This window comes from Acanthopagrus latus, chromosome 24 (genome assembly GCF_904848185.1).
Source record: "Acanthopagrus latus isolate v.2019 chromosome 24, fAcaLat1.1, whole genome shotgun sequence".
NCBI classification, from domain to species: Eukaryota; Metazoa; Chordata; class Actinopteri; order Spariformes; family Sparidae; genus Acanthopagrus; species Acanthopagrus latus.
The window spans coordinates 12,665,997-12,693,645 of record NC_051062.1 but is presented as its reverse complement, the minus strand read 5'-3'; the positions used below and the strand labels follow the sequence as shown (position 1 = coordinate 12,693,645).

General features: G+C 42.5%; 1 protein-coding gene and 1 pseudogene across 1 annotated transcript in view; both read right to left on the bottom strand.

Annotated features, from left to right (window-relative positions):
- Nucleotides 1-281: 281 nt before the first annotated feature.
- Nucleotides 282-27,649, bottom strand: part of LOC119015201 (NACHT, LRR and PYD domains-containing protein 12-like) — a 30,253-nt gene continuing 2,885 nt past the window's right edge. The window contains exons 4-13 of the mRNA XM_037090991.1: nt 9,698-9,800; nt 7,740-9,534; nt 7,479-7,652; nt 7,063-7,236; nt 6,625-6,798; nt 6,130-6,303; nt 5,695-5,868; nt 4,746-4,919; nt 1,776-1,822; nt 282-1,649 (exon numbers count right to left, since the gene is read on the bottom strand). Of these exons, the coding sequence (XP_036946886.1) occupies nt 1,096-1,649; nt 1,776-1,822; nt 4,746-4,919; nt 5,695-5,868; nt 6,130-6,303; nt 6,625-6,798; nt 7,063-7,236; nt 7,479-7,652; nt 7,740-9,534; nt 9,698-9,800 (3,543 nt within the window). The 3' untranslated portion in view covers nt 282-1,095. The remainder of the gene's footprint in view (nt 1,650-1,775; nt 1,823-4,745; nt 4,920-5,694; nt 5,869-6,129; nt 6,304-6,624; nt 6,799-7,062; nt 7,237-7,478; nt 7,653-7,739; nt 9,535-9,697; nt 9,801-27,649) is intronic.
- LOC119015436 lies at nt 599-27,649 on the bottom strand (annotated as a pseudogene).

Sequence of the window (27,649 nt, the reverse complement as noted above, 5' to 3'; positions counted from 1 at the left end):
TTAATTTTACAACAGAAACACTGAGGACTTTAACTTCTCACTGTGCAGTAAGTCCTGATGTCACAGTGATGTCACAGTGATGTTACAGTGTGGCGTCTGTAGAGTAATGACATCATCCTCTTACAGACTGGTTCAGTATAAACCTCACTGTCTCTGCAACACGTCGTCAAACTGTTGTAAATGATTGTTAACGACCACAGGAAGCATCTAAAATGCGTTGGGACAATCTGACGAGGTTCTGGAGGTCCACATGTCAAATCAACACACTACATGTCACTTCATGTGTTCTGGTTCCTTTAATATAGCATGAAAACAATATGAATTATTTACAGTTTCCACACTGACAGACAACATGATGAGGACACAAGTAGACTTTTATATTCAGCTACTTCAGCAGAGGAGAAACATTTCAGTGATGCAGTGCGACATCTTTCAGTCTGATTATAAACTCGTCAGCTGATCGTTTCACAAACAAAGTCACATTTAAACAAAAATGTCCTGAAAATACAGCCGGACTTCAACAGCCACAAAACACTGAGAGAAACACAATGATTGTCATTAAAATGTGTTTTCTTCTCATATAATAATCAGACAGAAATGAAGAGATGTTGTGCAGTTTATGACTCTGTCACTATGGACATAATTACATGTGTTAACCAACACCATCAAACTTTTAGTTTCATCATTAGAAACACATGAAACAAGTCAGAGTGTTTCAGGTGGAGTGTCGAGTACATTTGATCAGATTTTACTGTCCATTTATAACTTTGTTCACGACGACTCTTTACAATTAAAGCTGCAGACGAGTCAATGTTTTCTGTTTCTTACATTTCACTGATAGTTGTGGATTTTATTGGAACAAGAGCCAGAATTCAAAACAACACATGACAGAAAGTACAAGTCAACGCAATTTCCACAATTTAATGGAAGAAGTTTCAAATGTAAATGAATCTTTTCAATCAGTTTGAATCATTTTGTACAAAGTTGATGATGAATTTATTACAAGAAGCTGAAAGATTGATGTGACTGTGATCCTGTACAGACTCAACTGTTCAGCACTGACAATGTTTCTGTGACAGGAGGAGACTCTGCACACTAAACACCACACAGACGCACTGAGGAACCAGAAACAGGACTGAACCTGAAGAACCCAAATCCAGGATAAAGAGGTTCAGTGAATGTGGTGTTGAAGGTGTGGAGGTGGATCAGTGAGTCAGAGGAGACTCTGTAGAAGGACAGAGTGCCAGCAGGACAGTCCACATACACTGCTACTCTACCAGAGGAGGAGGAGGAGGAGGAGGAGGAGATGGGTGTTTCTCTGTTATTGTGACAGACAGAGTAATGACCACCACCAGAGCACCACAGACTCCAGGACTGATCATTACATCCAAACAAACAGTCTTCACTGTCTCCTTTCCTCCTGATTCTTTTGTAACTTACTGATACATAAACATCTCCTCTCCACTTGAGCTCCCAGTAACAGCGACCAGTCAGACCAGTTCTACACAGCAGCTGAGGACACCAGTCAAACCTCTCTGGATGATCAGGATATGACTGATCCTCCTTCACATGTGTCATCTTCCTGTTGTTGTCAGACAGTTTGATCTCACTGCTGACTGTGTTTGTGTCGACTGTGAGCTCACAGGAATCTGATGGAGAGAAAAAGACACAACACAGCTGCAGTTATTAATGTGTCATCAGTGTGATGATGACATCATACATGTGAATGAGTGATGTCACAGTGTTTAGATGAATGACAGTAAAAAGACACTCACACTTCCTCAGACCTGGTGTCAACCATCGGACTCCAGCAGGCTCCACCCTGAAAGGAGGAGGGGGGTCAGAGCAGCACATCCTCTTTCAGCATGCAAACATGGACATGACATGACTCTCATACACAGAAACACAATCTGTCCATCAGGCTGCTTCTCCCTGTTCTCCCTGAACCTCTTCACCTCTGCCACTCTCCTCACACACTGAGAGTGAGCCACAGGATGTTGGTGTGTGTGAAAGAGGACGACAACATCTGAGAACACACACAAACCTCTTGTTGGATTTATCACTTTATCTTTATTTTATTGGATGTTGTTGCTGTTTCCTGTGGGCGACCTGATGCTTGCTGTTTGATCCAATGTCAACTTGTGCTCATGTTTCTATATTATAGGACTTTTGGATTTGGACGTCAGAACTTTTGAGGTCCGATTCCTGTTTGAAGCGTGGAGGGCTTTTCTGAATCTAGCTGCTCAGTCTGCTTTTTGTTCTTGCTGTATTTCTGCTGCTTTGTTTTACTGTGCAAAGACACAAACACAATTTATACGTAATAAATCAATCAGAAAACATTGGACGTTGGTTCTCGACCTCTGCCACAACACCAAGTGACAGAGACTCCCAGACTGTTTTGCTCCAGAACCTCACAAGTGTCACTGAAGCTGTTTGTGATAGAAACAGTTTCATGGTTTCATGTGCTGACATGTTCATGTGACTATATTTTGGTGCTGGATTGACATCTGATGTATATTACAGCAGTAATAGTTACTGTGAGGAGAACTTCATGTCATGTTTGATGCCATTAAAGCAGAAATAATGACAGAAAATGTATCTTCATCCATTAGTAAACCTGATGTTCCTGCAAACACAAGATTAGGGCCCGGCTACATTACAGGTTTCAATTTAACAACCAACGTTTAAGACAGAAACAGCTTCCGTCTGTGCTCTCAGGTCTGTGATGGATCAGTGTCGCCCCCTGGTGGGTAATTAGCTGAAGTACGGTCAGAGACACTGGAGGACATCAGAGGAGGTTATAGAATATTTCATGTCGTCGTCAGAGATCGTCTGAAGTGAAGTCTTTATTTCTTCACAATAGAAACCTGAGCACATCTGTTCTGTTAAAATATATATTACATGTCCTGTTTATTCTCATTGCATGGCTCAGGCTGCATTCACAATGTACATTTATCTTTTTATTTCATTTGTTTAATTGAAATCCAAATTGAAAATGTCTTCACTGGCACGACGTAACACAAACGTGGCCAAAGCATGAAAAGAAGAACAACATTGTAGTGTAAAGACTAGTACAGTAGATGAAAACACAACATAGATATAAGTGTAACCAAAGCTGACAATAACAGCACAACACTAAATAATAAGTGTCATCACATATAACATGAACAACTGTCAGCTGACTGTCACTCACTGTCCCTCAGTTTGTGGCAGCAGAACATAGACTGCTGCTGGATCACAGCTCTTTGGGTTCTCCACTAGTAGGACTGTTCATGTTTCTTAATCTACTGGCTCAACAAACCCTCTGTAATCTATTACATGTTTAACATGTAATCTATTACATGTTTAACATGTGTTTCTCTAATATGTTTCTACTTTTCACATGTTGTGAGGAAGTGCTGCTCTGTTGTTGTTGTGTTTTATTGTACAGGCCTGATCTGTATTTGCTCTTTACATCAGCAGATATGAACTAAAACAACAAGGTGTGTACTGAGTTCTCTGAGCTTCATGTGAATTGTGCTACTATACAAACTGATAATATATAATATTGTGTCTCTCACTTAACAAAGACACAAGTCAACATGGTGACTACGTTGTGAGGAAGGACGCTCCATGACACCACAGCCAGCAGCTGTTCTGACTGATGGTATCCTCAGTATGCTGCTAACACACGAGGCCACGATCAGTGGTGAAGACTGAAGGAGTGCTATGTGTTCCGTTTCGACCGCTTTTTCCTCCTTTTTCCCAGTTGATCGTATTTTTCACTGCCTGAACATACCCCAAAACTCACCGAACTTGAAATATACGTCACACCTGCTGAAAAATATCATAATTTATTGTCGTCCTCAATTTCCACCACAAGGTTGTGCTACAATCAAACAATGGTGGAGACTGAAGGAGTGCTATGTGCACTTCAGAAAACAAAGTAGATTACTACTTTTGCATTCGTCATGTAACAAACATTTTAGAGGTGTGAATCTTCAGCGGCCTCACGACTCCATTACAATTCAGCTGCCAACGATTCTCGATGCATCTCAGTGTTCGTCATCCTTAATAATCTATATCACTGCACACGACTACTGTTCATCTTTTACATTTCCCTTTTATTCTGAAAGTCCTTCCAATAATCAGACTACAGCAGTCTACAAAATAAAAGCTGCATCTTTTCCATCATCAAACAAAACCTGTTTCCATCTACAGCATCTTGTGTGTGTGATATTTTTGACTTAAAAGAAATACAATCTTGAATACATACATGCAGTTGCTGTGTGAGTGCATGAGCAATGATTGTGACATTGACTGCGTGCAAGGGGGCGCAGGCTAAAATCTTGCCTATGGCACCAAATTACTGGTGAAAATTCAATTCATTGTTGAAGTGTTGATAATCCTCTGCAATCAGTGTGGGGTGTGAGGTAGTTTGGATGAGTGGCTCATCAAGCAGCAAAACCAGGGGCAAAGAAATCAGACAGGCACATTATGAACAGGCACTAAACTAGTCTGAAAAAAGAGGTGCAACTTTACTGTTTGTGCCTAAACTCTCCTGGTCGCTGACCATCATTTTATCTTCTTATCTTACTCCCTTCACTTGTAACTCCTGGCTTCAAGCCATGCTGCCTTTTGTCCTGAACTGATCCAAACAACTGGAGGTGGAATAAACCAAGCAGACCTCCTGACACTGAACCATCTACAATCGAGATAAAGAGTTTCACACTGACTGTCTGTGGCTGCAGCAGGACTCTTCATACCTGAGAGTGTCCAGTCTCCAGCCTGGATCCTCCAGTCGAGCAGACAGCTGCTTCACTCCTGAGCCTCCTGGATGATTGTAGCTCAAGTCAAGCTCTCTCAGATGGGAGGGGTTGGAGTCCAGAGCTGAGACCAGAGAAGTACAGCCTTCCTCTGTGATCAGACAGCCTGACAGCCTGCAGACACACAAAACAACACACATTACAGATCAGCTGTGGATCCTGATAATTCAGTGCATATCTGTGTTTAAGGGATTTAATGTTTATCATAATCATCATCTTAGTTTACAATAATTTACTAATCAGCACTAAACACAGAATATAACTGAAGCTGATGGAAATATAATTGGTTTTGCAAATATTTGTTCATACAACATATTGTACAGATTAAAATGATGATCTGATGATGGCATCAGTTGAAAAGTCAGAGGATCACCAAAGCAATCAAAGTTCATCCTGAGGGGAGCATGAATGTCAAAAGCCCCATGACAACCCATCCAATGGTGGTTGAGATATGCAAGTCAGGACTGAACAGAATAGACTGACTGACCCACATTTTTAATATATACAGTATATATAGTTTAGGGGTGTCATTTGTTTTGTGTCACTACTTTGTTGAGTGAAGGATTTGTTAAGTTGCCAGACTGTGCACACTATCAGATCATGACATACCTGTCTACACAGATGTCATCTCGCCTCTGTTGTGGCACTGTTATGGGGATCTATTTCTCGAGACCCAACCAGTTCAGACAGATGGTGGCCCACCACTAAATTTGGTTCTGCTTGAGGTTTCTTCCTTTTAAAATGCAGTTTTTCTCAACACTGTGTTGGGTACTTGCTCATCTGGGATGTTGGGTCTCTTCAATCAATTGAATAATATTAGGAGTACGATCAAGACCAACTCAAATTGTAAACTTACATGAAATAAGGAAATAAAATAATGAATCCTGACCTGACAGTTTCAAGGACACAGCGTGGACTTTTCAGTTCAGCAGAAAGCCGCTTCACTCCTGAATCCTGCAGGTTGTTGTTACTCAGGTCCAGCTCTAGCAGACGAGAGGACTGGGAGCTGAGAACTGAGGACAGAGCTTCACAGCTTCTCTCTGAGAGGTTACAGCTACTCAGCCTGGAGCGTGAACAGTAAAAAAGATATTCTGTGAAATATATTTATAATGTCATTGTAGCACATGCGAACTTGCTTTCTATTTTAGTCTAATTTGTCGGAGATATGAAAAATCAACAAGACCTGATCTGGATTAAATCTACATGAAACAGTAATAAACAGCATGGTTTCAAAAAAAGAGTTCTGGCATGAGAGAGAGAATACTGAATTCAAATGTTAAAGAAAAAACACAAATAATTTGATACAAACTATGAACTATCTGACCTGAGAGTATCAAGTCTACACTGTGGACTCTCCAGTCCAACAGACAGATATTTCACTCCGGAATCCTGCAGGTTGTTGTTACTGAGGTCCAGCTCTCTCAGACTAGAGGACTGGGAGCTGAGAACTGAGGACAGAGCTTCACATCCCCTCTCTGAGAGGTCACAGACACTCAGCCTGAAGCGTAGAGAGTAAAAAAGACATTAACATTATTTATAATATCATTGTAGCACATGAACTTGCATTCTGTTTTACTCCAATATGTCGGAGATATAAACAATCTACAAAACTAAATCTGGATTATACAGACATGAAACAATAATATGCAGCCTAGTTTCAAAACATAACAGTTCTGACATGAGAGAAAGATAATTTAATTTAAATGTTAAAAAATTACAAAAACAGTTTCATAATAATATATTTTTTTAAAAGTCTGGTTTAGCCCTGCTCCAATTGTACAGTTACATGAAATAATTAAATAAAATAATGAATCCTAACCTGAGAGTTTCAAGTCTACATTGTGGACTCCCAAGTCCAACAGACAGCTGCTTCACTCCTGAATCCTGCAGGTTGTTGTTACTCAGGTCCAGCTCTCTCAGACTAGAGGACTGGGAGCTGAGAACTGAGGACAGAGCTTCACAGCTTCTCTCTGAGAGGTTACAGACACTCAGCCTGAAGCATGAACAGTAAAAAAGACATTAGATGATACAGTATTTATAATATCATTGTAGCACCTGTGAACTTGCTTTCAATTTTACTCTAATGTGTCGGAGGTATGAAAAATGATCAAAACTAAATCCAGATTAAACATACATCAAACAATAGTTAGTAGCATGGTTTCAAAACATAACAGTTCTGATTTGAGAGAGAAAGAAATGAATTCAAACTTTAAAGAAATAACAAAAATTGTTTGAGACAAACTATAAACTATCTGACCTGAGAGTTTCAAGTCCACATTGTGGACGCTCCAGTCCAATAGACAGATGCTGCACTCCTGAATCCTGCAGGTTGTTGTTACTCAGGTCCAGCTCTCTCAGACTAGAGGACTGGGAGCTGATAACTGAGGACAGAGCTTCACAGCTTCTCTCTGAGAGCTTACAGACACTCAGTCTGGAGCGTGAACAGTAAAAGAAGACAATAGGTGATAGAGTACTTATAATATCATTGTAGCACATGTGAACTTGCTTTCTGTTTTGCTCTAATATGTCGGAGGTATGAAAAATGATCAAAACTAAATCCGGATTAAACATACATCAAACAATAATAAGTAGCATGTTTCAAAATGTAACAGTTCTGACCTGAGAGAGAGAAAGAAATAACAAAAATAGTTTAAGACAAACTATGAACCTGACCTCAGAGTTTCAAGTCTACATTGTGGACTCTCCAGTCCAACAGACAGTTGCTCCACTCCTGAATCCTGCAGGTTGTTGTTACTCAGGTCCAGCTCTATCACACTAGAGGACTGGGAGCTGAGAACTGAGGACAGAGCTTCACAGCTTCTCCCTGAGAGGTTACAGACACTCAGCCTGGATAAAGCATAATGAAGTAAATTATTTCTATTTAGGTCAACAACCGCGCATTAACTGAATTCTGAAAAATTTCTCCACACTTACAGAGCTTTGTTGGAGGCTTTGACCACTGGCAGCAGCCTCAGAAGAGCCTCCTCTGAAGCAGAGTATTTCTTCAGGTCAAACATGTCCAGATCTTTTTCTGATGACAGTAAGATGAAGACCAGAGCTGACCACTGAGCAGGAGACAGTTTATCTGTGGAGAGACGTCCTGAACTCAGGTACTGTTGGATCTCCTCCACTAGAGAACGATCGTTCAGTTCATTCAGACAGTGGAACAGATTGATGCTTCTCTCTGGAGACAGAGTCTCTTCGAACTTCTTTTTCATGTACTTGACTGTTTCCTGATTGTTTTTTGAGCTACTTCCTGTCTGTGTCTGCAGACCTTGTAAGAGAGACTGATTGGTCTGCAGTGAAAGACCAAGAAGGAAGCGGAGGAACAAGTCCAGGTGTCCATTTGCACTCTGTAAGGCCTTGTCCACAGCACTGTGGTAGAAACATGTTGATTTTCCCCCGAACACTTTAGACGACCGGGATTTTGACTGCTCTTCATCTGACAGTAGGCTGACTCCGAAGTTGATGAATGTCAGATGGACATGAAGAGCAGCCAGAAACTCCTGAACACTCAGATGGACGAAGCAGAACACCTTGTCCTGGTACAGTCCTCTCTCCTCTTTAAAGATCTGTGTGAACACCCCTGAGTACACTGAGGCTGCTCTGATATCTATGCTACAATCTGTCAGGTCTGATTCATAGAAGATCAGGTTTCCTTTCTGCAGCTGATCAAAAGCCAGTTTTCCCAGAGACTTAATCATCTTCCTGCTCTCTGGAGTCCAGTGTGGATCTGTCTCAGCTCCTCCATCATATTTGACCTTCTTGAATTTGGCCTGAACCACCAGGAAGTGGATGTACATCTCAGTCAGGGTCTTGGGCAGCTCTCCTCCCTCTCTGGTCTTCAACACATCCTCCAGAACTGTAGCAGTGATCCAGCAGAAGACTGGGATGTGGCACATGATGTGGAGGCTTCGTGATGTCTTGATGTGGGAGATGATTCTGCTGGCCTGCTCCTCATCTCTGACTGTCTTCCTGAAGTACTCCTCCTTCTGTGGGTCAGTGAACCCTCTGACCTCTGTCACCATGTCAACACACCCAGGAGGGATCTGATTGGCCGCTGCAGGTCGTGTGGTTATCCAGAGGTGAGCAGAGGGAAGCAGTTTCCCCCTGATGAGGTTTGTCAGCAGCACATCCACTGAGGTGGACTCTGTAACATCAGTCAGGATCTCAGTGTTGTGGAAGTCCAGAGGAAGTCGACACTCGTCCAGACCGTCAAAGATGAAAACAACCTGGAACTTGTCAAAGCTGCAGATTTCTTTGGTTTCAGTGAAGAAGTGATGAACAAATTCCACCAAGCTGAACTTTTTCTCTTTCAGCACATTCAGCTCTCTGAAAGTGAATGGAAATGTGAACTGTATGTCCTGGTTGTCTTTGCCTTCAGCCCAGTCCAGAGTGAACTTCTGTGTTAAGACTGTTTTCCCGATGCCAGCCACTCCCTTTGTCATCACTGTTCTGATTGGTTCGTCTCTTCCAGGTGAGGCTTTAAAGATGTCTTCTCGTCTGACTGTTGTCTCTGGTCTGTCTGGTTTCCTGGATGCTGTTTCAATCTGTCTGACCTCATGTTCATCATTGACCTCTGCAGTCCCTCCCTCTGTGATGTAGAGCTCTGTGTAGATCTGATTCAGAAGGGTTGGGTTTCCTGCTTTCGCGATCCCCTGAAACACACACTGGAACTTCTTCTGAAGGTTAGATTTAAGTTCACGCCGACAAACTGCTGCAAGATGTTCTAAATGAACACACAACAAAAAAAACCCATTAAGTTAATTATGAAGAAAATATGTCCATTTCCCTCCCCTAAAGATTATATATATGAACAGATTCATCATCATCAAACTTAAGTAATTGTCTCATTGATCCATCATGTTAAATGTTTAGAGAAATCCTTGTACTGCTCTGCAGACAGTCAGCCAGCTCCTCCTGCTTCATTCTCCTCAGGAAGTGAAGTGTGATCTTCAGAAATGCCTCTCTGCTGCTCCTCCTCTGCTCTTCATCCTCACCGTCAGACACCTTCTCATCCTCCCTCTGACTGTCTGAGCATTCTGGGTAATCTGAACTCAGAAGCTTTTGGACCTTCTTCAGCTCGTTCTTCACAAAAGTCACAATGTTCTCCTCCAGCAGCTGAAACAGAATATTATGTGAATGACAACATTTAACATCAGATCCATGTTGGACAGATTCACCACTGGTCTGTAAAGTGCAGCATGGAGATTATTGTGAACAGACTGGATGTAAAAGTAGTTGTTGTTCATGTACAGACTATAAATATGGAGTCCAGGTGTGTCTGATGCTGCTGGACAGACGGACCTCTGGGAACCTCTGAGCTCTCCTGGTCGACTCTGTGGAGGAATCATGAAGAATCAGTCACATTGTGTCTGTCCACTCAGAGACAAACACAAGCTGAAGGTCATGTGGAGGAAGCTGCATATCCCTGTTGTAATGAAAGGGAGGGACGTAGAGATTCTTGACACCTCCACGTTTATTGGAGTGTAACTGGACAACAAGCTGAGCTAGTCTGACAACACTGAAGCATTTGTCAGGAAAGGACAGAGCAGACTGTTCTTTCTGAGGAGGCTCAGGTCCTTCAATGTTTGCACTGGGCTGCTACAGATGTTCTACCAGTGTGTGGTCCAGTGTTAAATCTACTGTGGTGGATGGGGAGGTGGCATCAGCAGCTGTGGTACAAACAAAGTGAATAAGCTGGACAGGATGGCCAGCTCTGTGGTGGGGATGGAACTGGACAGCCTGGAGCAAAACAGACACACCACAGAACAGTAAGGGTAAAACACTGGTTCATGGTGCATTCCTTTACAAGCCGGAGGTCAGTAATCCCGTCTTCTAATCTAAAAGCGTCCCAGTGGATCTGATCGAAAAACATGGATGCTGGCTGCAAACAAGTGTTTGAATGGAAAGTCGGTGAATTTCACAGCAACTTCAGCAGCTGATTTTACAGTTGAGGACACTTTAAGAAAAGACAGGAGGAGTCGGCTGCTAACACATACCGTCAAAGACTGAGACTGAGCTCAGATCAACTGAATCAAATTGAAAATAACAACTTTTAACTGTTTTAACTGCATGTTTTACAAATAAACACTATATGAAGTCAAATATGATGAAGAGGTTAAATCATCAGAGAAATGTTAAACTGGACTCAAGAGATGAGGACTGGTTTCACATGTGGGAAGATAAATGTACTAAAGAAGAACAATGCTGAAAAAGCAAGTTTAAACAAATTTCTCTGAATAAATAACATAAAACATGAATCAGTCACATATCAGTGTTATCAACAGCTCACCTCTTTACAGCAGGAGGTCGTTGTCCTTTAAAATCAATGGGACGACCTATTGACCCGCCACTCTTTAAGGACATACAGCTGGGCTCAGGTCCAGGTCCAGGTCGAGATTCTGGTCCAGGTGATGCTGCTCTCCCATAGATCCTGCTGGACAGAGAAGAAGAAAACCAGAGATGTTAATTCACTTTCTAGTCTTCAGACACAGAAGCTTCTGTCCATAAAATAGTGGAAAACATCAGGAATAAACCTTCAGAGAATATTGGACCAAACTAATTCAATAAAGTGAAATGAAGAGTTGAAGACTGGTTCTATTGGGCAGCTTTCTACAGTGAGAATGTACATTTAAGTGAAGAAAAACGTAGCTGAAAATAATCATCAGCTTTCAAAAGATATCTTTCTCCACAGTTAAAACATGAATCAGTCACATATTAATGTTATCAACAGCTCACCTCTTTACAGCAGGAGCTGGTTGTCCTTTAAAATCAATAGGACGACCTATTGACCCGTCACTCTTGAAGGACACACAGCTGGGCTCAGGTCCAGGTCCAGGTTCAGGTCCAGGTCCAGGTCCAGGTCCAGGTCCAGTGGTTTTAGAGGGAGGGCCTCCCTCCTCTCTGTCCTCACACTGATTCATGCTGCTCATCTCACACACACTTTCATCTGGAGAGGAAACACAAATCATTCATCTGCACATCAACTGAAATCAGCCTTTGGCTCAGAAACACTCTTGAAGGACAAAATGTCTGAAAGTCGACTTCCTCTTCTAACATTTAAACTCAGAGCACATTATTCCACAACTCACTGACTCTATTAATACATATTTCACTAAATGGCTGCTGCAGGACATCAAACCAAAACTAAATCATGTCATTAAATCATTTGTATTCTGTTTTTTAATGTTCTCTACTAATAAAGTTACTCACAGCAGTGACGTGAAATCTGGAGACAGATGTGAAAATGTTTTCTGACAGAAAAGAGACAGTGGACTGATCCAGGACCTGTCTTCACTGATCTGCAGGAAGGACAGTGATGTCATAAGTATGAGTTGTATTTCAAAATAAAAGACTTTGGTCACACAGTAACACCAGTGACTCCAGAGGATGAGCTCTCATTATATTTAGTTTTATAATATTTACTTTGATATTTATTTATGTCATTTCTACGTAAACATTATCACATTCAAAGGGTATAAAAACAGTCACTGTCCTTCTGTACATGTCTGTGGAGACTTTCTGTGCAGCTTGGAGTGTTAAATAACTGATTAAAAACAAATACTGACAAGTTGATTTAACCAAGAGGCAGAAATTGTTCTAATAACCTGTTGTGTTATTATAAAATATGAAAGTCTCAGGTGTGTTCAGGTGGGTTCTGTCTGTAGAGGCTATGATGTCTCTCACTGACGTCACGTCTCCTGTCAGAACATCAGCTACTGGACTTGGATCAGTCCACTAGATGACGTCATGACGCTGTGGTGGAGTCAACACGCACGTTTCTCTGATATCTTTTAATCTAAAAGAGTCAATCTGGTCATCTGTTGTTTATTTAAAACTTATCTGCAAAGTAAAAATTAGAATCTCTTCCTCTGAGAAGTAATCAGGAGCAGAAATACTCGAGTAACGTAACGGGCCTACTTTAAGTACTAACACTGAGAGCCGACGTGTTCCTGCTGACTGCTGCTCAGTGATGAAGTTCTCTTTGTATTAATGAAATAAACCTTCAGACTCCTGGATGTCCTCTTACTGCCTCCTCATCAGTCCTGGACTGTAAATACAACCACAGATTATTCACCGACACCAACAGCTGCTCTGCAGTCGCGTTTACTGCGTCAGACACAAAATGGCGGATGTGTGTCCGGACGCTCCGAGTTTAAACTCGTTTGTTTGGAGAAATAAACAACCGAGCTTCACTTTTTGTGCTGTTTCCGGTGTAACAATGAAAAGTAGAGCTTGTGTTAGCGAGTCGAACATGTCAGATTCATTACATTACCTTCAGCTGGAGGTTCAGACGGCCAATACAGGTGCGCAACACACCTGTCAGAGAAAGTGAAACTGAACTCTGAGGAGGAAACATCCACAGAGGCATGTTCAGACTGGGAGTCTTTCTGTTACACTTAGGGCGCTACAGCACGACCCACATATCTGTTGGAGAAACAGGTTTGCTGAATTTGTGCTGCTGTCCTGACTACTTTAACCGTGTGGCAGCTCTTGATTTACTGCAGCAAGGGATTGTGGGTATTTCTACACCTGTTTATTCTCGGCCAACATACGTGGGCCTGAATAAGTTTGTCCCTTTTTTATTCACGTGGACATCAGGTCTAAAAATCACCTAAACTACTCAGGTATTGAACCCACAACCTCAGGGGTACTGGTCAGGCTTCTATCAGCCTGAGCTACTGGATCTGACTGGTAGTCTTAGTTTCTGTCAGATTTCACTGTTTTGATCCTCAGTACTAAAAAAAAAAAATCAATCAAGACTCCAAACTTCCAGCCCTGGTTTCACCTGCTGCGATAACAGGATATAACAACCAAAGAGTCTCTCAGAGGTTTTCACTCCTGAACTTTGTAAAAAGTCAGGAGCTTTTGAGTCTTCTATAAGTAAGTGTGATTTCAGAACTCAGACAAACTCCAGAATTGAACCTGGAGTCTCAGAACTTCATTCTTTATTTTGGACATCAGGTTTATAAAAATCACCTGAACAACCCAGGGACTGAACCTGCAACCTCAGAACTGCTGACCAGGCCTCTATCAACATGAGCTACAGGAGCTGACAGATGCACTTAGTTTCTTTCACAATTCGCCCTTTTGAACGGCAACACCCCCTCAAAAAAAATTCAATGAAGTCTTGAACCTACAACCTCAAAACTCCCAAACCAAGTGTCACCCTGCTGAGCTAACAGGACAACGAGAGCAAAGAGTCTCTCAGAGGTTTTCACTTGTTCTTCTGAACAACAACTTTATAAAGAGTCAGGATTCAAACCCACAACCTCCAGACCAGCTCATCAGTTACCTGAATGTCCTGCTTTTGACTCTTTTATCTGAAGAACTGTCTTCAAATCTCAGACCGACTCAAGGATCAAACTCACAATCTCAGAACTTCAAGACAGTCCTCCAGCACACTGAGCTACCTGGACATCAGGTGTCTGAACCTGAACTTTAGTTTGTGTTTTATTTTGTGCTTTATTTCTTCAAACTGTGGATGTGCAATTTTTTTGCTCTACTTTTTTTGCTGTACTTTGGACGATGGTGCGCGACATTAAATGGTTAAATAGAAACATTTGACTTGACTTGATTTTCATTATTGTCGCACTTTGCCTCTAACTTTATTTGTCTACCTGCATGCAATGAACATTATCCAGTCAAACAACATCACAGTTCCTCATTAATGTTTTGATGCACTGTAAGAACCAGAATTACCTGTTTTGGTGATAAATGACCCAAAGTGACCCGATCATAGTCATAGAGAGAGTACGTGACATCTGTTAGCTCAGTTGGTAGAGCAGGTGCACCATGTATAGAGGCTTTGTCCTCTGCAGTGGATCCGGGTTCGAGTCCCGGTCTGGGGCCCTTTGCAGCATGTCATTCCTCCTGTTTCCTGTCACATCTTGAATGTCAGTAAAGGCCAATACTTTAAATTAAAAGTCAAACCTACAGTTACTCAGACTTTCCTAAGATTAAAAGACTTTGTGTGAAAATAATCTGCTTTGCTGCATTTTAACAACACGCTGCTTGTGTGTCAATGGTCGTTTTGTCAATAAAGCTCGTTTGAATCGAGTTGAGGCCGTTTGCCCAATCAGAGTTTGAGACGTCACACTTCCGGTCTGTCTCCTATGGCCCCAGTCAGCTCGCAGCTCTCTCTGTTTGTCCACCGACATGCTGACGGTCGGACGCTTCGTGTGAGCAGCAGATAACTAAAGTAAGTGCTTCATTAATCTGTTACATGTTTTCACCGGCTGTCTGGATACTTCGCATGTCGCTCCAGCGACAGTAACCGAGCTAACACTGCTGTCCGTGTAGCTAACTAACAGCTAGCTGCCATTAGCTTGTTAGCTCCGCTGTGTTGTGCCGTGAACAAACAGTTTCAGTGAAGAATGATGGCACTCGGAGTGAAATGAAGCCTTTACTGCACATTTGGACTCACATCATGTTAAATTGAGGGTCAAGAACGCTTCAAATCAAGGTATCCGACGAGCGTTTTCCATGCTAGCTTAGCAACGCTAGCAAATGAGCGTTAATTGAAAGTAACTCGCTGCAGCTGTGCAGCAAGTCTGCATTTAATCAGGTACAAATTAAACTCGCTTGTGTCTAAATCTCAAACAGCCAGCGACGAAATTAACTAGGTTTGAGTTCCTCAGGTACCATATTCTGCTACTTTATTGTTCCACTCTGCTTGTACATTTGATTTAAACACACACAAGTAGGCAAGAGTTCGACAGAAAGTTTATTATTGAAACAGTTGAGTCAACCAGCTTTTTGTCTGTACTAGTTTTCCTGCTGCTTTATGACTGAACATGTAACATTTGTGTTAAACTTGTGTTTTTTCTTTCAGATTCCCTCTATGGCTTCTGGAGCGAGTCCGAGAGCGACGGACACAGCCGGCAGCGACTTCCAGCACCGGGTCGCTTCACCCGACCAGATGAGGTCCGTTCTTTTTGCTGTTCCAGTCTCATCCCTCAGAGGGAAGTGAGACTCTGAGAAACATCAGATCCACCTGCCTCATAGGTCTGCAGCCAACACAATTTCAGATGCTCCTTTTTGTTACTTTTTAGAAGTGAAGTGTTTTGTGCTTAGCTTTAGCATCCAGTGCTAGTACCTGTCTGATATCATGAAATAAAAACACCATGTTTGATTCAGTTTTTATTGAGCCAGAATGTTGAGATGTGCTGTTTGATCCTTTGATGCATTTCATGGAAGAGAAATTAGCTTCATTTCTAATGTGTTCCAAAATACTGTAGCATTTAATTTGATGTTAATTGTTTGACAAAGTGAAATAAAGGTCACAGCTGATAAAGAACATGCAGTCAAATGAAGTTTACTGTTGTCTGCAGTGAAAACAACTCATGAATACAGAATTTGAGACAAACACAGGAGACAAATTCAGACTTCTATTCAATTTATTGAAATGTCACAAGTACCAAATTACTTCCATACACATTAAACAAATTAACATGCTTAAAATGTAGAATATCTAGAAGATAACACAGCAGCTTTTCACAATAAAATGTAGTTCAGCTGTTTGCACTCCATCTTCTACAGGAACTGAGACCAAGATGACTGATGGTCTGGAAAAAGCTTTGTTGAAATGATTTTAAAATAACTGTCAACTATGAATGTATTTCCAAGTATAACACTTATACTTGGAAATGCATTCATAGTTAACATAGAAAGTTATTTTAAAATCATTCTAACAAAAGGCTTTTCCCCCAGACGAGTTGTCATCTTGGTCTCAGTTCCTGTAGAAGATGGAGTGCAAACAGCTGAACTACATTTTATTGTGAAAAGCTGCTGTGTTATCTTCTAGATATTCTACATTTTAAGCATGTTTAAGTGTTAATTTGTTTAATGTGTATGGAAGTAATTTGGTGTAAAAGACATAACGGTGAGTTCCCTCTCAGGATCTGACGCACCTGGAAGAAGAAGAAACAAAGTTAAAGTTCACTGTTGCAACAAGAATCTGACAGATAAAAGTTCATCACAGGATGGTTGTCAAACCTTTTTTCACAACTGCTGCCTTTTCACCAGCGAGTCCTTCAGGCCTCGTCAGCTGGTTTTCACGTTCCTGGTCCCGGGGTCAGCCCCTCTTCTCATGGTGCAGGGCTGCGTTTCCTCTGGATGTCTGAAACAAATTGAATGCAGACAGAATCAGATAGAAACACTACAGGCTGTAGAAAGTGACACAAACCAGCTGAGCCTGGTGTCCCACGTATCTGCTGATGGTTAACGCTGTGCAGCTGCTGGACCAGAGGTTCACCTGCACACAGGACCAGAAGAAGAAATCAGCTCATCTGAGCTTCTGTGAGGACAAAGAGGAGCGACTCCCAAAACTGTTGTGCTCCTCTGTCACCCGTTTCTACATTTCTGTTAGAATTGTCCCGGACTGCTGCCGTCTGTCTGTACATGAATCCTCTCGGACTTTTCATCATTCACACGCTGTAACATGGATGTTGCTGTTGTGGAAACATTAAAAGTACATTTAAATCAGACTGGATGGTCTGTCAGCCGGTTCTGAAGTCATTTAGCACTCCTGTTGTGGAGTAAAAACACTCCCTATACGGTGAGGCAGGTATTATTGTGGAATAAAGCTCACATGCAGTCAAACGTGGTTTACAACTAGAGTCGACTGTCCAGGTGACGTCTGCTGTGAACGACAGCTCATGAATATATAATGTGGAGCAAACTGTTGGATGTGCAGATAAACTAACCCACCATAGATGATCTGTTAGAATCAAAAGTTCAGGATTTTAGATTCTGTTCAGTTATTTTATTGAAGATTGAGCGTGATGATTTGGAAACGGTTCATTAGGTTTCCTGTAAAAGAAACAAACAGAAATAATTAGTAACAAACTCAGACTGGTGACTTTACAAAAGGTAATTCATAATTGTAAATTCTGTCTTGATTTAACCAACGTGCTCTTTAGCAACACTTTAAGTGCATCGGAATTGACAGTCGACCATAACGATCATTAAATAGAGACCCAGTGGACCAACAGCCCAACATATGTGATCCACAAGCCAACAGCAGCTCCCAGAATGTGTCCAAACCTAAAGTGGCATCACGTCCACCAACACCGAGTCATGACATCACTCACCTGAGCAGGTACGCACGCCACACTGAGGAACCAAAGACTGACTGTGTGGCAGCAGCTCAGCTTTATAGGCTGCAGGTGGCTGATTGGCTGCTGCAGCGGCCGGCCCCCGGAACGTTCCATTTCTGTGGGGGAGTCTGATTCTCTTTGAACAACTGGAGTTCCAACGCCTCAATTCGCTGATTCAAACAATCAGTCAGTCAAAGCTTTATTGTCATGCAGTTTCTCCAGGATCAACAAGACAAACACAAACACACAGTCAGAGCTGAATGCTGCTGTCCACCTGTCTGATCAGCAGCTCAGGTGAACTCTCTACAGCTCACAGTTTGATCTCAGGACGCTCGCTGGCTTTTGAAGTCCAGCGCTTAGAAATGAAACCTTGAAAGCGCTCAGAGAAGAGACGTGTCCAGCAAAAGTGTCTGAAGAGCCGGACTCTCTCTGAAGCTGCTGCTCAGAAGAAGGAGTGGAAACCTCTGAGAGACTCTTTGCTTGTTGCTTCCTGTGAGCTCAGCAGGTGAAACCAGGGCTGGAGGGGGTCGAGTCTCCTGCCACCTGAACAATGCTGTGACCCTGGACCGCATGCTACAAACATTTTTATACATTTGAATGTCGTAAGGCTTCATAATTTATCGTGAAATGGTTTTATTCAAAAACACACGTTGCAACACGAGCAAACATGCTGGCAGTCTGGAACAGGATCAGCTCCCTGGACAACCTGGACTCAGGAAACACACCTGCAGCCAATCACACAGAGGGTCACTGAAACAGAAACATGTATGAGGGTCGTAACAAACCCCCCGTTAAAACTACTGACAACAACTCAGCAGGAAGACCAGGAATCTCAGGATTACCAGCAAAAATAACAAAGGCTAAATAATAAAGTGGCAAAGTGTTGAAAACGCCCGACAGCTTTGTGGTCAGGGACGACTACAGGAACTGGGAGGAGCCGCCCTGAAACTCTGACTTCCAATCAGCTCCCTGGACAACCTGAAGTCCCTCACACACACCTGCAGCCAATCACACAGAGGCTTGTTGGAACACAGACCAACAATAGAAAAAGTGAATAAATGCTCCTTCATTCATTCTTCAGATGACTGAGATGTGAACACTGTGACCTGCACAAGTTCAGAGCTTCTCCAGCAGAGCCCCAATACAACTCAGTGGGATGAACTCTTACAGGTCTAGACTTTGTTTTAAAAGCTTGTTAAATCCATGTGCCGTTTAGCTCAGTTGGTAGAGCAGGCGTCTCATGTACAGAGGCTACGGGTTCGAGTCCCGGTATGGCTCCTCCTTTCTGTCAAAGGTTGAATTTTCCACGTCTGCTCCTCTTCATAAGGTCAAATAGAACAAATTCAACATCCTAATGTATCGGACTGCCAGCCAGATACTGAACCCACCGTACTACAGCAAATTCCACTTCACATTTGGACCTCTTCTCTGGACGCTGGTGACTTTCAGCTTTTTAATCGGACTATTATAATAATTGAAGCCAAAGAAGACTCGAACCCGCAACCTCCGGACTACTAACCAGGATTTTATCACACTGAGCTAACAGATCTGAGTGATGCGGTTCTTTTCTGTCATATTTCACTGTTTCCACCCACGACCTGAAAACTTGCAGCCCTGGTTTCACCTGCTGAGCTCACAGGAGGACGAGAGCAAAGAGTGCAGTGTGTGTGTGCAGCCACCAGAGGGCGCTCTGCCCCTGCAGATATGTGTTGGGTCTGTTGGTGCTCTGCAGAGAGACAGCATGGAGCAGGAGGAGCTGCCCAAACCAACGAAGAAGAAGGAGGAGGAGGAGGAGGAGGAGGACACACTGGAACGTGTTTTGTTTTGTTTTTTCAATGAAAGTTCTTATTTAACATTTGCAAAATGTACAGACATTCAGACAGAACAGGCACTGAGTGACAGACATATAAAAAGGATTTTAAAAAATCTTAATATAGAAATAATAGTTGTAATTTAAATGAAATAAATGAGTGTATATAAGGCATTTCTTATTTGGGGGAAAGTGAAAACGACTTTAGGTATAATAGTGTGCGCTCACTTTTCTTATTTGGCAACAGTTTCAAGGTATCAATATAAAAAATAAACTCATTTGTGAAGACATTAAAGTTTGGGAGGGACTTGGAAAATGTACTCTTGTGGATGTGGAATTTACCTATTAAAATCATGAGGTTTACTGTGAAGCAAATTGATTTGTCATTATATTCGAATTTTGTAATAATATCTTTGGGTCTGATTGTTACGGTGTCAACATCTGTCACCTCCTGCTGAACACCAACATCACTCGGACACACAGGAAAACATTCTTCATGTAGAACAGCTGCTGAATTATCAACAAGGGCCAAATGATGCAGAATGAGTCAGAGACAGAGTTTCACACAGTTTATAAAGTGGCTCCAACTCAACAAGTCACTAAACCAGCGCTGCCAGCTGGGAAATGTAGGATTATCGTACCACAGACATCAAATGATCGTATTCCGCGTATTTTGAAGGAAATTCATAACCAAAATAACAAGTTTATTGATGCGCTTTAGTCACTCTAGTGTTGAATAGCATCTAACAGGCAGAGAGACAAAGAGAAACAGTATTCATGATAACTGACAAGAAAATAAAGATCTGGCTTCACATATTACATTTTATTTTCAGAGCAACAACATGTCAAAAAACAAACAAACAAAAAAACAAATAAAATCAACAAAAACAGCACTTGTGCAAACCTCAAAGTGCCTGCTAGCAGCTTATAACTTCAAGTAAAGTGCATATATAACCTGCTGTATAATAACCTGGAAAAGAGGGAAGCACAGCAGACAACAGGCCAAGGGCTACATGTGTTTTTTTTCCGAGTGAAGCAAAAGTCCAACATCTAATGTGGACAAACACTAAGTGGTGTGTAGCCCTGATCGCCTCGGGCTTCATCAGCTGTCCGGTCTGCGTCACGTCACGTCTCCGCCTTTGGCAGTTTTCTGGATAAAATGAAGAAGAGCGGAGAGCAGACTACTGTTTAGATTAATGACATGTTACATTACATGACAGATGACTAGAACCCTGTTCATCATGTGCATGAAACAGTTCAGGCCATCAGCTGGCTAATTAAATAATGAATGCTGCTTACCTTAAGGTTCAGTCTCCAGCTGTGAGTCCCTGTCTGAGTCTGCTGCACCCTGCTGGGTGGGGGCAGTCCTCTTACTGTTTACATCTCATGTTGTCATGGACCGCAGCATTGTGGTTGTTGGCTTCAAACCGGCACATCCACCTGCCATCTTCACACTCTCTGTTTTTTTTTAATACAGTTCATTGGGCCACCAGCTCTGTCTTCAGCACCGGCAGACAGCTTTGCTTTCCGAGCCTGCAGCAGGTCTCAACCACCCGGCGAACTGGCTCTCCCGCTCTTTTCTATAGTTTGTAGGCGATGCTGCTCACTTCGACTCTGCCCCGCCGTCTTCTCAGCCTCTCCTCCTCCTCCTCCTTCTCCAGGTTCTCTCATTTTCTTTTCCGCGCTTCTTCCAGACCGGCTCTGCTTCTTCTTCTCTTCTTTGTTTTTCTTCTTTCCCTCGCTCATGGGGGGGGCGGGCACAGCGGACTATTCAGCCAATCATGACCGTCGTTCTGAGGCAAACGCATGCACGTCACTCGTAGCTCACATTTAGAAAAGCACGATTGGCTGGAAACTTGTCACATGGAAACAGATGCCTTCAGGGTTCACAAAAAAACTCCGACAGACAACCACACATTCACGGAATGGTCAAATTATCGTATATTTGGCCTTTTTTGGGATTATTGATCGTACAGAGGGCAAAATTATCGTACAAATAAGATAATTATCGTACACCTGGCGACACTGTGCTAAACTGACACATTTTTTAAAGGGAGTTTGGTGTCAGAGAAGTCACCTATATTGTTACTGTTTAGTGTCTTTGTAACGTGACATGTTAAGATCAATAACATGTTTCTTCTTTCATAAATGGAGTGTAAATGGTGAAATCAGTGTAAACAGTGTGTTCAAACAGCTGATCAGTGTTGGCAGGTAAGACTTTAGCACTTGAGACACAGAAGCAGACAGGCTGGTACAAACATGCTGCCACAAACTGACACTTTTTACAAGGAGACAAACAACTTCAGCTTCTGATTTAATGCTGAATTTACAACAAGGACACAATGAATTAGAATCTGTCAGAGACACAGTTTCATAATGTTTATAAAGATTGTTTTACCTCAAAAACTCACTAAATCTAGTGTTTTTTTAAAGGGAGTCTGGTGACAGAGAAGTCGCCTATATTGTTCCTGTTTAGTGTCTTTGTAGCACGTCAGATGTTCAGATCAGTAACACGCTGAATGAAATCTTCAGCTGATCTTCTGTGTTTGTCAGTCGAGCTGCTTCCTGTGAATTCCTGTTGAACAAGTTTACATTCACTCACAGTTACTTTCTAAAGTAATCAATTACTTGTTGGTCTTCAGATGTCGAGTTTTGTCTGAGAGTTCAAACGTTGAGGACTGAGGACTGAGACTTTTCTCACAGCTGTTTAGTTTCACGGACGAGATTCAAATCCAACAAACGTCCTGAAAACACAGCCGGACTTCAACAGCCACAAAACACTGAGAGAAACACAATGATTGTCATCAAAATGTGTTCAGCACTGACAATGTTTCTGTGATAGGAGGAGACTCTGCACACTAAACACCACACAGACTCACTGAGGAACTAGAACTGGACTTGGAGAACCCAAATCCAGGATAAAGAGGTTGAGTGAATGTGGTGTTGAAGGTGTGGAGGTGGATCAGTGAGTCAGAGGAGACTCTGTAGAAGGACAGAATGCCAGCAGGACAGTCCACATACACTGCTACTCTACCAGAGGAGGAGGAGGAGGAGGAGATGTCTGTTCTTCTGTTATTGTGACAGACATAGTAATGACCACCATCAGAGCACCACAGACTCCAGGACTGATCATTGAATCCAAACACACAGTTTTTAACGTCTCCTCTCCTTCTGATTCTTCTGTAACTCACTGATATATAAACTCTTCCTCTCCACTCGACCTCCCAGTAACAGCGACCAGTCAGACCAGTTCTACACAGCAGCTGAGGCCATGACAGGGTCTCAAACCTCTCTGGATGATCAGGATATGACTGATCCTCCTCCACACGTGTCATCTTCCTGTTGTTGTCAGACAGTTTGATCCTTCTGCTGACTGTGTTTGTGTCGACTGTGAGCTCACAGGAATCTGATGGACAGAAAAAGACACAACACAGCTGCAGACATTAATGTGTCATCAGTGTGATGACGACATCACACATGTGAATGAGTGATGTCACAGTGTTTTGATGAATGACAGTAAAAAGACACTCACATCTCCACGGACCTGGTGTCAACCATCGGACTCCAGCAGGCTCCACCCTGAAAGGAGGAGGGGGGTCAGAGCAGCACATCCTCTTTCAGCATGCAAACATGGACATGACATGACTCTCATACACAGAAACACAATCTGTCCATCAGGCTGCTTCACCCTGTTCTCCCTGAACCTCTTCACCTCTGCCACTCTCCTCACACACTGAGAGTGAGCCACAGGATGTTGGTGTGTGTGAAAGAGGACGACAACATCTGAGAACAAACACAAACCTCTTGATGGATTTATCACTTCATCTTTATTTTATTGGATGTTGTTGCCGTTTCCTGTGGGCGACCTGACGCTTGCTGTTTGATCCAATGTCAACTTGTGCTCATGTTTCTATATTATAGGACTTTTGGATTTGGACATCAGAACTTTTGAGGTCCGATTCCTGTTTGAAGCTTGGAGGGCTGGATCACAGCTCTTTGGGTTCTCCACTAGTAGGACTGTTCATGTTCCTTCATCTACTGGCTCAACAAACCCTTTGTAATCTATTACATGTTTAACATGTAATCTATTACATGTTTAACATGTGTTTCTCTAACATGTTTCTACTTTTCACATGTTGTGAGGAAGTGCTGCTCTGTTGTTGTTGTGTTTTATTGTACAGGCCTGATCTGTATTTGCTCTTTACATCAGCAGATATGAACTAAAACAACAAGGTGTGTACTGAGTTCACGGAGCTTCATGTGAATTGTGCTACTATACAAACTGATAATATATAATATTGTGTCTCTCACTTAACAAAGACACAAGTCAACATGGTGACTACGTTGTGAGGAAGGACGCTCCATGACACCACAGCCAGCAGCTGTTCTGACTGATGGTATCCTCAGTTTGCTGCTAACACATGAGGCCACTATCAGTGGTGAAGACTGAAGGAGTGCTATGTGTTCCGTTTCGACCGCTTTTTCCTCCTTTTTCCCAGTTGATTGCATTTTTCACTGCCTGAACATACCCCAAAACTCACCAAACTTGAAATATATGTCACACCTGCTGAAAAATATCATAATGTATTGTTGTCCTCAATTTCCACCACAAGGTGGTGCTATAATCAAGTGAAGTGCGTTTTGGATTATAACTCATGTACTTTGTTGCACATTCAAACACCTTATATCCACTTGTTCACTGAATTGTGCTGAATCTTGCCATTTCCGTCCAATGTTTTTTGCCACAAATTCGCGGCTTCACCTTAAAGACTCACACAGAAAGCCGACGCTGCGGCTCCTACAGAGGTGTGACGGTACATGTCATGATCATGATGTCTGTGTGTTTTCAAGGTGTTTCCCCAGTATCCTTCTGTCAGTCTAAACCCATGGATAGTTCATAATCATATGGATGCTGTTATAATGTGTAGTGATTGAGATCCTGACCCACCAAACATCCTGTAAAGTGACAATGTTATGTTTTCGCTTTAAATTACATAATCAAATAATTACCAACAGTAAATTTGATATTGTCTGACTCTGTCATTTGCGGGGACGGAGGCTGTTTTCTGAGGGAAAGTTTACTGAAGTCTCAGTCGGGAGGGCTGACCATCACAGATATTTATTTTTTAACACAAACACTTGGTGAGTTGAAGATTTTGCTGGTGACAGGTGCTGTTTTTTGGGCAGAAATGAGATTCAGAGTCAGGATGACGGATGGGAGGACGGTCGCTTCCCCGTGTATAACTATTATTTTCCTCATAAAAGCTGCCAAAGGCAGTTATAGTTACTACATTACGTTTGTTTGGTCCTGTAATGTTGCTTTGTGGGACGTTATTCTTTATTTAATTGAGTGAAGGACCTGTGTTGTTATCAGACTGTCAGACCGACACGCCCTCGATACTCACAGCTGGCTTATTCATTCACACTGGTTCAGTTCGCCAATAATGCACCCCTGATACTACCTCCAGAGGCGGATCAGCGCCAGAGGGAAATTTCATCCTTCGTCGCCTCCAAGAAATTCACACAGAGGCGGAGGCGGAGAATTGGCAGTGTGCAGTGTGAGTGGGGCTACTGACTATCTGTGGCTGCAGCAGGACTCTTCATACCTGAGAGTGTCCAGTCTCCAGCCTGGATCCTCCAGTCGAGCAGACAGCTGCTTCACTCCTGAGTCTCCTGGATGATTGTAGCTCAGGTCCAGCTCTCTCAGATGGGAGGGGTTGGAGTCCAGGGCTGAGGCCAGAGAAGTACAGCCTTCCTCTGTGATCAGACAGCCTGACAGCCTGCAGATACACAAATCATAACACATCACAGATCAGCTGAGGGTCCTGATGATTCAGTGCACATCTGTGTTTAAGGGATTTAATGTTTATTATATTCATCATCTTAGTTTTCAATAATCAGCACTAAACACAGAGTATAACTGAAGCCGATGGAGATGCCATTAGTTTTGCAAATATTTAGTCATGAACCAACATATCACCATTTACTGCCTGTTTAAAGGCAGTTATTTTTTTCTCGCCACTGTGTCAAGTGCTTGCTCATGCGGGAAATGATGGGTCTCTTAAATAAACTGAATTATATTAGAGGTACAGTCAAAGTAAAGGTAATTGAAATAATGAAATAAAATAATGAATCCTGACCTGAGAGTCTCAACGACACAGTGTGGTCTCTTCAGTTCAGCAGAAAGTAGCTTCACTCCTGAATCCTGCAGGTTGTTGTTACTCAGGTCCAGCTCTCTCAGACTAGAGGACTGGGAGCTGAGAACTGAGGACAGAGCTTCACAGCTTCTCTCTGAGAGGTTACAGCCACTCAGTCTGGAGCGCGAACATTAAAAAAAGACATTTACATTATTCATAACAACACTGTAGCACATGTGAACTTTCTTTCTGTTTTACTCTTATATGCTGGAGATATGAAAAATCAATGAACTAAACCTGGATTAAACAGACATGGAACAAGAATAATTAGCAGGGTTTCAAAACTTATGCATTCTGACATGAGAGAGAGAATTGAATTCAAACATTAAAGAAATACAAAAATAATTTGAGACAAACTATGAACTATCTTACCTGAGAGTTTCAAGTCTACATTGTGGACTCTCCAGTCCAATAGACAGATGCTTCACTCCTGAATCCTGCAGGTTGTTGTTACTCAGGTCCAGCTCTCTCAGACTAGAGGACTGGGAGCTGAGAACTGAGGACAGAGCTTCACAGCTTCTCTCTGAGAGGTTACAGCCACTCAGTCTGGATAAAGAATAATGAGCAGAACAAGAAACTGATTTCTATTTGGGTCAATAAGAGCAAATTTTCCTAAATTCTGAAGAAACTTACAGAACGTTGTTTGAGGCTTTGACCACTGGCAGCAGCCTCAGAAGAGCCTCCTCTGAAGCAGAGTATTTCTTCAGGTCAAACACATCCAGATCTTCTTCTGATGACAGTAAGATGAAGGCCAGAGCTGACCACTGAGCAGGAGACAGTTTGTCTGCGGAGAGACGTCCTGAACTCAGGTACTGTTGGATCTCCTTCACTAGAGAACGATCGTTCAGTTCATTCAGACAGTGGAACAGATTGATGCTTCTCTCTGGAGACATATTCTCACTGATCTTCTTCTTTATATACTCCACTATATTCTGGTTGGTCTGTGAGCTACTTCCTGTCTGTGTCTGCAGACCTTTTAGGAGAGTCTGATTGGTCTGCAGTGAAAGACCCAGAAGGAAGCGGAGGAACAAGTCCAGGTGTCCATTTGGACTCTGTAAGGCCTCGTCTACAAAACTCTGGAGGTGCTGTGTCAATGCAACTTCGTTTTTTCTTGCTTCAGGCTCCTGGGAGTTGATGGGATGTGTTGGTTTGTCTCTGAATAGATTAGACCAACAGGATGTTGACTGCTTTTCCTCTGCCGGCAGATTGACTCTGGAGGAGATGAACGTCAGATGGACATGAAGAGCAGCCAGAAACTCCTGAACACTCAGATGGACGAAGCAGAACACCTTGTCCTGGTACAGTCCTCTCTCCTCTTTAAAGATCTGTGTGAACACTCCTGAGTACACTGAGGCTGCTGTGATATCGATGCCACACTCTGTCAGGTCTGATTCATAGAAGATCAGGTTTCCTTTCTGCAGCTGATCAAAAGCCAGTTTTCCCAGAGACTCAATCATCTTCCTGCTCTCTGGAGTCCAGTGTGGATCTGTCTCAGCTCCTCCATCATACTTGACCTTCTTCACTTTGGCCTGAACCACCAGGAAGTGGATATACATGTCAGTCAGGGTCTTGGGCAGCTCTCCTCCCTCTCTGGTCTTCAACACATCCTCCAGAACTGTAGCAGTGATCCAGCAGAAGACTGGGATGTGGCACATGATGTGGAGGCTTCGCGATGTCTTGATGTGGGAGATGATTCTGCTGGCCTGCTCCTCGTCTCTGAATCTCTTCCTGAAG